A 13,982-nucleotide genomic window follows, 5' to 3' on the forward strand; every position below is an offset into this window, starting at 1 on the left:
TCTGTTCACATCGAAGCGAGACATAGTTTGCAGAATCTAGCTACACTTATGCTGCACGATTGTCCCGAAAACACATCCAACTTGTTCGTACTCATGGTTGGTTATAAATCGACCTGCATAAGTCAAACAATGAAAAGACTAATCTTCCACTGCGGTGTGAAACCTTTCCACCCTTTTCCAGCCAGTACTTTTACCAGAGAACGCACTACCGACTGTTACTTTCACATACTTTCAGTACAGCGTTCCAATAGGTACTAGCATTCTACCCTATTGTAGCGTGCAGCATGACGTGGTTCCTGTTGCAAACAGGGATATGGAATGTGCTCACTTGCTGGTTGCTACCACATGCCGCGTGCCACAGCGAATTTCCGCAACGTGGGCTCTTCGGTCGCACACCAAACCGCCTATTCACCAACTAACCAACTGCCAGACAGACCGGGTTATGAATGGTCTTACGAGTCCCATTGCGGTTACCCCAACCGCTCCTTAGAGGTAAGCATGGCATGAGATTGTAGTTGCCAGCTATTTTTCAAGCGTGGGTCAACTTTTTGGTGAAGTCTTAAGTTTTAAGAAATCATGTTTAAAACACGAAGATAAGTAACTTGAAGCATTTTATTCGCTTTAAAAAATATCTAATTTGGCAGGCTATCTGCACTTTTTACAGCAACCTATTCATTGCAACCGGGAACGTCAACTAGATTTACATGAACAATGATTTTCTAAAGCAACACGATTGTTCTGTGCTGCTTTGGCCGGATTTGGAATCCTATCAATATGAAATAAAGACTGTAGAGTGGTTTGCCGCCAACAAGATGTAGGTGGTGCCTAAGGACAAGAATCCTCCCAACACAACAGCGCTGTGCCCAATTGAAAAATATGGTAACATTGTAAAGCGGAACCTGAAGAAGACCCAAAAGACTGTTACAAGCGAGAAGTAGCTTCAGGTGATCTTTGGCGAACAAGTTGAACGAACTGGAACTGGCTCAACAGTAGCAGGAGTTGAACGAACGGCCACACAATACACAATCGATTAGTCGGATGCTTATCTGAATATTTCTTCTGTATTTCCTATTACATAAACATGAAAAAGAAAACTAATTAGAGTTTTTTAATAGAAAATTTGATCGTAATACCGTTTGGAACCGTTTTTGAAAAATAATGATGTAATTAATATTAATAATATTAATAAAAAAACTGCGCTTTTCATACTGCATGTATCTTCAGAAGTTAAATAAAGAAATGTGGAATAACAAGCTTCTTGTTTGTATAATCCGGCAACATCGTATAGAGCGGATCAACAAAGGATATAACAGTGTAAGTATCTGCTAGCATTGAAACACTAAATTACGAAAGTACACGAGAAAGGAGTAATACGTTGCCATGGTCAAAAGTAAAGTGTGCACGCCGTGGTGCACATTATTCATCGTTGGAAGTAGCGACCGGCAGCACGAAGTTTTAGCTTCGGTAGTATATTTTATGAATGAGAAGCTATTTTTGGAAATCATTAAATCACGGATGCCGGATGTATAAGGGAATCGCCATTATCGACAAGACAGGTAAACGATGCACTTGCCAACCGACCAATCAGGACGATTTATTTAAACAATGTACGAAAATTCTTGATTTTGGCTAAACCCATCTAAAATGGAATCAAACGTGTGACAGTATATATTTTCTTGTGAACGACTTTTGGATGAATTGTTTGATATGTAGAAAGTAATTGAAATAGGACAGCTTTTTGATCATTTTCGAACTTCATTCTTCGATTTTTTGCCTTACTGCCATCCTGATCTAACCGCCTAGCACACTATGCAGTTCTAGCCTCTGGTATTATTCGGGACATTCTGGGTACTAGGTTCATCGTAGATAGAGATGCCAATACCGGGGGGTATTTTGAAAACCGGTTTTTCGGTATTGATAAATACAATACCGGTAAAACCGGTAAAAAACCGGTAAAAGTTAACATTTGAAAACTGCATTTAAAAATTATATGATTTGAAGAGAATCTTTCCATAGTCAATGGTAGTCAATTCTTTTTGGCATAACTATTTGAACTAGTTCATCAAAATAATAATATTTAACAATGCGAAGAGAATTTACCGTGTCATCTTTTAAATGAGAACAAATTTTAATGAAAATCTTTATTCGGTGTCCACAGAGAAAGAAAGAACGATTCCTAGTGGTAAATTAGAAATGTGGTCAGGAAAACCCTTGTTCAAGAGTTTACTGAATACTGACATTTATGATAAATTATTACTGAAAGTTCAGTTGTTTTGGTTCCTCTGCCTACTCGGTTTCTGAATTTATTCCATTGGCTTTTAAAATAATAAAACCTTGCAATATTTTGTTATCAAAACATCCTTGAAGCCTTGAAGAATATTATAAAGTCATCACGAATAGTGCGGTTAATTATAAAACGAATAAATTTAAAAATACGAGCTCTCTCTGAAATACTACCGATACAGTAACCCGAACAGCAGTTGTGCGGTACCTGAAAGGTGTTCCGAGAGTAGTTTTAGAGTTCGTAGTTCGTAAAGTTTGCCATTTTTCCGGTACAGCAATTTGACAGCAGCAGGCTGGTTCTAGCACTGCGACAAAATCTTCTTTCTTCACGAATTCCTCATCGCTTAAGTAAAGCGATCGTTGCTTCTCAGACCGAACTGAAACGATCGAAGCGATGATTGAAGCCCGTAGAATTGTCTCAGCCCTGCCAACAGGTTATTCTAACTGAACATAAAGTTATTTCTATTCCAGTTTGTTCTAGCAACCGAAAGAATTTCTTTTCCCTGTTGTGTTCTGACATTTCTCTAGAGTTAACAGAGTATTTTCACTGAAGATTTTCTGAACAGCTTCACAGATATTTCTTCTATTGCCCCTTATTCTTATTTATTTGGCGTATACAAGGAAGAAATCGGACCTACTTTGCTATTCGCAAAACGCTACGATCAAGAAGCATACGCCGCCGTACCAAGCAGACAATGCACCAAACCCTTATTTAACCGGTAGTTCTTTACGGACTTGAAGCTGTGACATCGCTCACGGTGGAAATACGCGCCCTTGTCGTGTTTGACCGAAAGATTCTGCAGATGATATTTGGTGGAGTACAAACTGAAAGCAGAGAGTGACAGAGGCGTATAAATCACGAACTAAAGGCATTGCTCGGGGAGATTCATCGTTTAGCTGACGAAAACCGGTAGGCTACGGTGGGCTGGACACATCGAAGACGCCGGAAGACAGTTCTTTTCAACGACCCCATCGGCACCAGGAACAGAGGGGCTCAACGTGCAAGATGGCTCGATCAAATTTATGGCGAAATTGGCGACGAGTGGAGTGCAAAAAAATACCGAAAATACCGGTTTTTGATCGTGGAAAAACCGGTAATTCGGTATTGGAAAATAGCCCGGTAATACCGGTAAAACCGGTTTCGGTAAAGCCGGTATAGCATCCCTAATCGTAGAGCTGCGGCAGCTCGTGGTTCATTTACAAACAGCCAAAGATGATCTACCACCTCAAGCTTATCCCCATCTTTTACAACACTGCACTGTTGCCTATGGGAGATCCATAGTACTCGGTTTCTCCTGCAGATACTTATTCTTTGACGTATTTACTACCAATCCAATTATCTCTTTTTCACGTGAAAGCTTGGTGTACTAATTAGCAACCGTATAGAGCGTTTTGGCGACAAGGTTTACGTCGTTAGCTAAGCAAATGAATTGATAAGATTTGTTGAAGAGTGTGCGCCGCACGTTAGATCTAGCGCATTCCATAACAACTACTACTCGTCCTTGGACAGAAAACCCAATCTAGTCTGTCGTTTTTCATAACTGTTCTCGTTCGAATTGGCGGCCTTGAAGTTGATAGATAGGAGATGCATAGTTACTTGGTATTCGAGTTACTTTTAAAAGATCTACCGCAACACAAAGGATGGTTAGTTGCAGCACCATAGCGTGCGGTTGGCCAGACTGGCCCCCGTCAAGGACGCTAGTCTTTAGGGGCACCAAAAAGGGCATGGGCTTTACTAAGGTACTAGCAATAAGTGTAGAAAAGTACTGGCTAAGGGGCAGAATAACCCGAAGTCACTATATGTAGCTTAGATCATCTTGAAGAGGGGCACTTTCTTTTGGCGATAGCGGCGCTCTCGCTATACAATTGCAAGCTTTTGACAGCGTTTTATTTGTAAATAGTTCTGCTCTGCTCTCCCGACTGCCCGCAACAAAATCTTTCCTGTGATTGGCGGTCAACCTAAAAAAGCAAAGCCTGGGTGCTAATTCCGTTATCGAAACTTGACCTTCTATTTTCATACGACAGACTTCGCAACCAGCTGTTAGAATACAGGACAGTGCGGGGTCAGTGCTACGATCCTATTGACTAACAGCCTCTCCCAGCCGAGATTCGAACATACGACGACTAGCTTATTAGACCAGCGTCTTACCTCGAGGCCAACTGGGAGGTGGTCAACCTGAAAGTCCAGGCTAATCCCAATATCTCAACGATGATTTGGCGTCAAAACTGAGTGATGACCTTTGTACTGTTCAGCAAATCCGTCTTCGGTAAGCCTACCAGTTTTACCGATCAATTGGACAACTCAACCGAAGCCTCAAACAACAAAGAGTGTACAACCAGGTGCTGACGAAGCGTGATGAATGAGTCTCGCTCAACGATGAAACTTATGCGAACACCGATTTCTGGGTGTCAAATTCTACAAGGCTTCTGCTCGTGGCAGGGTTCCTAGCAGACTCAGTTTGTTTTAGCGGATAAGCTCTGTTTTAGTGGGAAAAATCGGCGTTTTTGTGACGGATAAGACCATGAAATTGGAAGTATACAAAAGAGAGTGCCTCAACAAACGAATATTACCGTTAATTAAGTCTCATGATATGGTTACAGCAAGGATGTGTTACAATGGTGCAACGTCAATGGAATTCAGATCATTCCTAAAGAATTGTTCCCAATTCCGTCCAATAGAGAAGTATTGAGCGATAATGGAGCGGGAGCTGAAGACTTGGTGGGACCTCCTGGTCAAGACCATGAAACCTGCTGATCAGGTAAGTTCTTCGAAATAAAGATGTATGATGCCATCCATAGAAAATGTTTGACTTGATAGAATGGTTAAAAACACACGCATTCGACAGTGAGTGATATACCAAATGGTTGTGTTAAAGAAGATGAAGAAGATCTCACGTCGAGATAGAAATGCGTATTTATTATTATATAATAACATGGCAACAGAATTAAAGGATAGCATTAATTTTTGTTGTCTCTCTTAACTGTTCGGGTATTCTACTTAGACACTCAAATAAACAATGGTTGATAAAATATTTGCCATTGATTAGACGCTCAACCTTTGGTTATACAGAAAATAATAATAAGTTGATCTCTCTCGCTAATTTCTTTGAAAATAGTTGAGCGCCGTATATGATTGTCGATCGACTAACATGTGGAAGGCCACTTAACTCATTTCCTCCCAGCGTTGCGAAAACCACGCAAATATTTGTACCACGTTTTGGTACAAGACTTGAATAAACTCTTACAGTACATCGATATAATCGGTTGCAGGAAAGAGATGGTTACTTTTTTATTCAACGGTTTACTTCCAGGACATCAAGTTGTCTAGGTTGAATGTTCAAAAGATAAAATTTATCGAAGGAAAAACATAGCTCTACACTTTGCCAATTTTTTACCTTCAGTACATCAACTTGGTCAAGGTTTTATCGAAATTAAAGATCCCTGATCTCTTGGGAAGGAACGATTCTATCACTTTTTTCCAAAATCGAATTAAACGCAATCGCTGGTGTATAGGACGGTCGTACCGGGCCTGAGAAGTAAAAGTGCAGTCTCACGTGATTAGTTTCGTTTATTCTTGACAGTGCGTAATATTATTTATTTCTTACAATAGCAACGCGGCAAATTTTTGTTATTTTCTCTCTCAATGCAAAGAAAATTTTCTGATCGATTAAGGCAAATATCTCTAAAATCCATTGAAAAATGTTTGAGTTATAAACGTGCCAAATGTAACCATATTTCGTTACACGTTCGTTTCTCGTACTAAGTGCGTCCCAATATAAAAAGCCGGATGTAGTTCCACGTTAAAAGAATTCAAGATTTCCTAGCTATTGATTTACTGAATTATTTAACTGCAGAATTTTGAGAAAAATTGGCCGTTTGATTGGTCGAAACATTTAGATAAATAATTTGATTCACAAAATTAAAATGAAATTAGACAAATCTAAATTTACCTTTAATTGAATTTATTAGCTCTAATTATTAGGGTTGCGCCTTAAGTAAATGAACATTTCTGCAATTTTAGACTTTAGATTTTAGACAATCGGTTTCGATGGTCGACAAGTTCTTCCATGATCTTTCAGTGGGAACTGTACTCGCCGGAACCGGCATGTACTACAAGGCAAGCCCGAAGGTTAGCTGATATTTGCCTTTACCACAAGTAAGTATTGCTTTTTCTGTCAATAACACTCTCAGATATGTTACATATGTAAGCATTCATCTCATCCTTGATGGCATACAGTGTTGAATTTGTTCGTCGAGGTTGATTAATACGAATATCTTCAAAACATTTCTAAAACTCCGAAGCATTAGTAGCACTGTCAGTTGAAATTTGTTCGGCGGGTTTTAGGTCAACAGTTTTGAGGGGTAACGACGATTTCGTGGTCGAACAAGTATTGCCCGAGAAAAATCCTTAGTTATATAATTTTAAAAATGCAAAAATGTTTTCCTTAGCAATAAGCCGGAAACCGTTATTTAAACTGTGCAGCAAAGTTTCTTTAGTTTGCTCTACTACTTTATAATTTTCACTAGGTCTCTCCATGACTAGCCTGAGCGTTCCAACATACGGAATAATATTGGAAATACACAAATCCTCAGAACTTAGCAGCTTCCTTTTTTCCTGAATCGGTTTCAATAGTTCGTTCTGGAAATATTCCATTCATGCTAAGTCAGATTTCTGACAGTGGACACTTCACCTGCGTAATAAGTGATCGCTTGTCGCTGGTTGATAAAATTCTAAAAAGAAATTCCACCGCGTACAAATGTTTTTCAGTTCAGTAACTTACTTGCGGTAGACTGTACTGGACTTGTATTTCACTTAATGCATTGCACGCTAGAGGTGAATGGAGATTTTCAGACTGATTCGCTCGGCAGAATATCTGTTCAAATCCTAGAACTTTGCAGTATATATGGAACTAACTGTCGAGGTAGGACATCCACATTGCACTATCTAGTTCAACCACATTGCACTGTCCAGTTTATAGTTGCAATGCCATTTTAAAAATATTTCAAGCAAAGCACGATTTTCAAACTATTCAAAATGAACTTTATTCGCGTGTTAACCCGGGAAAGAAGTTGGCCTCACCTGTGCTTTAGTCGCCAACAGATAGTGTCTTAGATTTTTTTCTTTCATAATGACTGACTTGCAACGCAAATTATATATCCATGGCTCGGGCACATTGTTCAAATGTTTATTGTTTCACCTGGGGAAAATCAGTAAGAATGTAAGAATGTTAAGAAACTTCGTTCCACTAAAGAGCAGAGAAAATGAAAAATTCTTCGCTTAATTCAACCTCGGTTTAGCTTGTTCTTTTCACACGTACTAACTTGGTGTAACGAACTAAAACATATCGCACAGCGGTATAAAATCCAGGAAAAAATAAAACAATGATATATACGTGTTCGAAGTGAGTCTCCAAAATAATGTCCTTGCATTCGCAATTTAGCCTTCGAAGAAAGTTAGAGCAACCGGGGGAACGCTATTCACCCTTTCTACAGCATTCCAAATCCTTTGGAGTAGTTGATAGCTTTAAGCAAACGTTCTTCCAATTTCTCACGGCTATCGTACTCGGGTAGTAGCAATACATTAAAACATGTATGGCTAGTCGGTAACCGATCGCAATCCGGTCCATTTCGAGCAATTACCAGTTTCAGTCTACTCAGACCACCAACAGGTACCCGATCGGATCCTAGAAAAAGCAAAGTTTTACATGTAAATCATGAGTATCACACGCAACACGCAAATTTAATACCTGTAGTGAATTGCAGCAGCTTTCGTTTCGAATCCATCGATAACCCGTGTACTATAGCCCAGAAATCCTTGATCGTTTGAGATTCAGCGGTGAAACCACCCTCATATTCGGTCGACTGTTCCAGTTCGTTGAAATCAAACTCTTTACTGCCACAAACGATTAGCTCAATTTCCTCCGGGCGAAACAGCAAATGTAGTGGACTTTCATCCGTAACCATCTGGAAGCCACGTTTGAATGCTTTAAACTGTTTTTCGATGCTCTGATTGAGCAAAAAGTCCGTATACAGTTCGACAAATTCGTGCTTGTTATCCTGGTTGACAAAGATCTTGTCTCCATCCGTTTTCAGCTCGCGGTCCAGTGCGTTACCAAACACATCTTTGTAGCAAATTTTGAACGTTTGCATAAAGGTTTCCTCCATATCATTTTCCTGATGGTCCAGCATGGATTTCAAGCTGTTGTAAAGAATCTAAGGGACAAAAAGTTTAAGGTTTAGTTGAATCGATATATCATTAGGTGAAGTTTTTACTCACTGGATTCCAGTCAAACAAGTCAACAAAGGATCCCTTCATTCCCATCAGTTTCCGGTAGACCACCATTGGAAAATTCACAGCCAGAATGATGTTGTTGTAGATTGCCAATCCGAGTACGATACCAATTAGCGTAAATTGGGCCTCGTTTTCGAAGGATGTCGAATTGAACCACACCGTATTGGTGTCTTCGTTGTTGATGAACATACCATAGTCTGGGTTGAAAATCTCTTCAATGATTAACTGGAAGAACTCCTTAGATACACCGCCCTCGTCAATTCCTTGCTCTCCGGAAAACTCTACTACGAGCTGTTTTTTGAGGTCTTTTGGATTAGACATGGCAATCATTTCCAGCTCTACCAACGCATCGTCGATAATGTGGTCTCGCCGAATCTTCAATTTTAGAAAAGGATTAACGCTCTGCAGCCCGCCACCAAGCTGCTGATGAAGGAAACTGAGCCGACGTTCTGAGTACATTCGGATTCTTGAGTCATAATAAAGCGCCAGCGTTTTTGTCGCTGGAGTCAGAATAAAGGAGTAGAGCATAAAACTGAATTTTTTCGTCGAGTCTGCAAAGAACGCTCCCTCTGAGGTAGTATTCTTGTAGTTAAGATAATCGTGATCCATCTCGATCACGTCGCACAGCGGTTCGTTGTAGAACTCCTCGTACGGTACGTACGGCTTTCGGCAGTCCAGAATGTTTACGTCTAATTCGGTGGCCAGCGGGTCCTCCAACTTTTGCTGTTTGGTCTTTTTCTCTTTACTGCTATACAGCTGCGGTTCGTCGTCTTCCGGAATGAGCGAAAGGTAGGTTGGTGGTGCGACATCACTGAGGTCGGCCTCTCGGAAGTGCTTGGGTTCTACATCACCGGCCAGAATGTTGGCGTAGAATACGATCTGGAATTTTAGTTATCATCGGTTATGATTGCTGTGGAGAAGCAACACCGTTTTGACTTGCTGTCAAGTCTCTGCTCAGGTCATTAGTGACTAAATGAACGTTAATTTAGTCACTAATAAGGTACTAGCATTGTAGCACCGTCAATACAAAAGATACAGTAAAACTTTGTTCAGCAAAATTGTAGATAATAACTAGTTCTACAAATGTCTCATATATAACGTTGTCAAATTTTGCTCGGCTGAGACGGTACAGTCAAATGAATCAAAATTGAGTCATAGTGAACGAACCAGCCCTGCTACAGAGACACAAATTTTAATTTAAAATTAGGTTAATTCAACTAAATTTAACGCTAATAAACTTTCAATACCTTAGAAAGTTACTTACCTTCATTACTTTAGTCGCATTACATACGATCTCATTGTCGTGGATTTTTACATCCCGATAGTAGTTCAAAGAGAGCGTCGAAATGGTGATTAGCTGCTGCAGTAGTTGCAGTAGTGGCTGAAGCCCGTCCTTGCAGTGCACGGACCAGATGTGAGCTATCCGCGCTTGAGCCCACACCGGTAGATGACACAAAGCGGCGCAAATTCGGGGTAGGGAAACTTCCAAAAACTCAGCGGTTCCGATTTGTAGCACTTCGAATACGATAATGAAAACGGTGATGACCTGCTCTATGTCCTCCTTTTGAGTGAGCTGCACGCGTAGCTCGATGCTCAGTGACTCTCCGAGTGATTGTAAGGCATTGTTAATTGGACCAAAAACGGAACTTTTCTGATCATAGAGCGTTTTCATTGAGCGACGTAAACTAGCCAAATCAACCGTTGTGTGGTGTTTTTCCTTCGCTTCTGGCAATTTTTCTGCCAGACTGTCTTCGTCCTTGTCGAGATCACCCTCAAGGGTTCGTAAATCTTCTTTTTTCAAAGTTTTCAGATCTTCCGGTGCCTTCTCCAGCATAACGTCGATGCTAGAGCATGGTTTCTTCTGAAAACTGAGCGCTACCGATTGATAAGAGGAAAAGATGGCACCTAATTTTCGAATTAATGGCGTATCTAAATTATCCCGCTCGCATGCGGCTATCAAATCGCGAAGCTTTGCTTCATCTAGATAATCAACCGGCGAGGAATCACGATGCTTTTTTGAGAATTCCTTCGAACTACCGCCGGCCGTACATGTTGTTTTTTTCCTGCCACTGCTACCACTCGGTGAAGCGCTTTCAGACTTACTGCCACTCTGCTGGAGAGCGATGCTGCGAAGTGCGTAATTGTGACTGCTTGTTGTATCAGCGCCTCCCCCTTCGTAAGGGTGATTTTGACTTTTTTGTCCGTTCAACTGCTCATCTTCATCCATGGAATCCATATCTTGATTAGAGCTGTGGTAATAATAGGCATGGTTTAGTTTATTATTCTGCTGTTGATAAAAACTGAAATATATTGCAAGTGCCAAGCAAGCAAAGCGCAAATGCTTTGGTTTCGCAAACTTTTAGCATTTAATTGGCTTCAGTTTTAGCGTTTACATCCGGTCAATTAGTACAAACAGTACTCACCTGTCGTTTACTTCTTCTATATCGACGTTCCTACCTAATAGACCCCACGCGGTGCCAGCTTCAGTACTGGCAGTCGAATCGTCTAATCCGGAACTAGAACCGGACGAACTTGCGACTGACAAGTTACCACTTCTATTTGCATCGTCACTGTTTGGTGCGCAACCAGAAGTAGAAGCATTAGCCATTGTCTTCGGTACTTTTGGAGGGTGTGTATCGCACAGTTCAGCCTCTTGAGTGAACAGCTGAATAGCACGTGCAGCTGCTGCATTGGGGCTAAGCTTTTCTACTTTTCCACTGGAGGCACAATATTTATTGTTGCATTTGGGGTTGCCGCAACCGTCGACCAGCTGATAGAAATATCTCTCGATGAGTTTTTTCGCTGAGGCTCGCTTCATGTCGCCGGATTCGGATCTCACGTGCGGTGCTTCGCTGTGATTGTTGATTATTGCCGAGGAACAACTTGCAGTACCGATTAGTGGTGATGCAGTACTGCCTTTCGGGTGAATTCCTGTTGAATTATTATTTAGAGCGGGCGTCGAAACTTGGCTGGTTTTATTTTCAATCAGAATGTTATGCTGTTGCTGAGATGACACTTTTGAAGATTCTTCCGTATCTTTGTCACCGGATGACGACGATTCTTCATTGACCCTACGCCATTGTTCAGCGAGATTAGATTTTAGGTGAAAACATTCTACAGGACCACGCGCTATTTGCAAATCATGTCGGATAAATCTCCCCATGGCTGATACACTGATAGGCATTTGCTTCGAGTTTCAGTTTGTACAATAGTTCTAATTCTAATTTATTTTTCGTAAGAACATATAGCAGATTGGGTAGTAAAAAAATGTTAATCCTGATGCAATGGCAAGGATGTTATGGAGTGTGAACAATAGGATGTTGTCGCATAGATCTAGTACTCTATATCAGGGAAATACCAATGCTCTATGTACTAATTTGGAAAGATTGACTAGCTTCTTGTTTGAACGGAAATAGATTCAACAGCTCAATCAAAACTATCCGTATTTTCTGCTACAATATAATATTCGTCACAGAATAAATGCCACACAATAAATTTCATCTTCCTTGCTTTGCCATGTTGTGCTATTAGCAACATAAGCAAACCAGTTTGTTGTAGTTGAATCGCGACTACATTTTTGATCGAAGCTTAAAAAAGCATGAACCGCAAGAAACGAGAGTACGCAGATCTAACGATGTAATCAAATTTCTTTAAAGTGTCGGCACCGGTTAAACCAAATCCAAAAATAGACACAAGCATGCTAGTATTAATATACCGATAAACTTCCTCCGGCAGAGAATTAGGCAGTGATAAGCGGTGACAGCGATCAAAGCAAAATCATTTCCAACTTTAAAAGTACTTACGTTCAAGCCAGTTTGGATCTAAAACACTGGTCCGTAACTTTTAACTTGTAGGTAATACTGCAACCGGCAACGAAAAGCAGTTTTGAATTAGAGCTTCTCCTCAACCGCATGAAAATATCAATGTACGTCCCAGCAAAACCGTACGGTGTTTCTTTTTGCCAGACAGTTCAAACTATAAAATGGTAATTCCCCATTCGTAACAAATAAACAAAGCAAAACATCCGCAATTATTAGTCAATCCTATGCGAAGAGAAAACTCTCAAACCTTGGTCTGGCTCGCTGTTATAGGAAGACGAGACTGACAGAATCATTTCTCGCTATAACTTTCGAATTGTGAAGGTTTTCCCTTAAAACAAAGAGCAAAACGAAACTAAAATTGAGCAGTGTTGTTTGATTCGTGATTTGCTTATTTCGAAACGCAAGCCTTCCCAATATCAAGCATATTGTCAAATGAACGCAACGAGCAACACAACAGAGAACATTAAGGTAATAAATATCTGAGATGATTTGCAAATTCAGCGCGTGCTAGTGTAGCTGCTGATGTTTAGCAGTACTGATCTACTGATAATAGATTTTAACGCTGCTTTCATGTACACAAACCTGGAATCGTCGTCCGTTTTAGTTGGTTCGTCCTTGTTCATAGAATTTCAGTTGGCACCTCCAGGGTCACCAATAATGTTTTATCTGATGACTTTCTGGTTTCCTTGGGACACGATAGAAATGAATGAAATTGTTGATATGGTTTACACACTACTTCCAACTTTCACTCATATATTCAAAATTATTTATCACAAATACACATTTCGCTGCTGCCGCATTGTTGGGCAGTTCACTGAGTATGTAGTTCGTAAAACTAAATCGAAATTTTCGACAAATTTTCAACTTTTCTACCAATTGAAAAACTATTTCTGATTAAAAAAGATGAATGTTTGGATTCCGAATTGACGAGATAATGACGTTTGTTTTAGTCTGACGTTTTTCGAAATACTTTCGACATTCGAAAACCGGTTCGCAAGGTTGCTAGTCATTGTTTCCTTCGATAAGCATACACTGAAAACAGAAAATATTTCCCGTTTTATTGGTAACAAAACCACCAGCCTCGCCTCAGCACTCAGCAGCAAACGGCTGAAATGCAATCTATCCTAAAATCTATCCCTAGCATTCTGTTGCATTTCATTCATTTATTTATTTGTTATTTGAATTTCAATTTTCGCAATTAATGCTACGAACTATTGACGTCATGCGCTGCTGGTTTTGTTGATCACTGATATTTGAAACTTGAGTTGTTCAAAATGTTCAATCTATCGCTTGAGCTAATCTGTACGGTCTAGAAGTGGGAAAAACGGCTCTTTTGTGTGAGTGACTCAGAACCGCTGCCGCGAACCGATTTGAATGAGCGGCTCATGGTTCACGGTTCGTTTGTTCGCCAAGTTGACAGTTCGGGTAAATTGGGTAAATTGCGATTCACGAATCAAGTTTCGTGCCACCTTTGAGCAGGTTTCGAGGACCGTGGTTCTTGATCGTCCTCCAAGTTTTATGAAAATAAACAGAGTTACCTACCAAAAGAGTACTCAAATTAAAAATGACCCGTTTAATCTGAACGT

The 13,982-nt window shown here is 40.3% G+C and overlaps 1 protein-coding gene across 1 annotated transcript; it reads right to left on the reverse strand.

The window, feature by feature from the left end:
• Positions 1–7,449: 7,449 nt before the first annotated feature.
• Positions 7,450–13,286, reverse strand: LOC128733853 (ubiquitin-protein ligase E3A). Its single transcript, XM_053827686.1, has 6 exons — positions 12,979–13,286; positions 10,999–11,646; positions 9,840–10,824; positions 8,561–9,454; positions 8,031–8,496; positions 7,450–7,967 (listed from the first exon to the last, which is right to left on the reverse strand). The coding sequence occupies exons 1-6, from the start codon at positions 13,017–13,019 to the stop codon at positions 7,771–7,773; spliced, it is 3,231 nt and encodes a 1,076-aa protein (XP_053683661.1). The 5' UTR covers positions 13,020–13,286; the 3' UTR covers positions 7,450–7,770.
• Between the last annotated feature and the right edge of the window lie 696 nt (positions 13,287–13,982).

This window comes from Sabethes cyaneus, chromosome 2 (assembly GCF_943734655.1).
Source record: "Sabethes cyaneus chromosome 2, idSabCyanKW18_F2, whole genome shotgun sequence".
NCBI classification, from domain to species: domain Eukaryota; kingdom Metazoa; phylum Arthropoda; class Insecta; order Diptera; family Culicidae; genus Sabethes; species Sabethes cyaneus.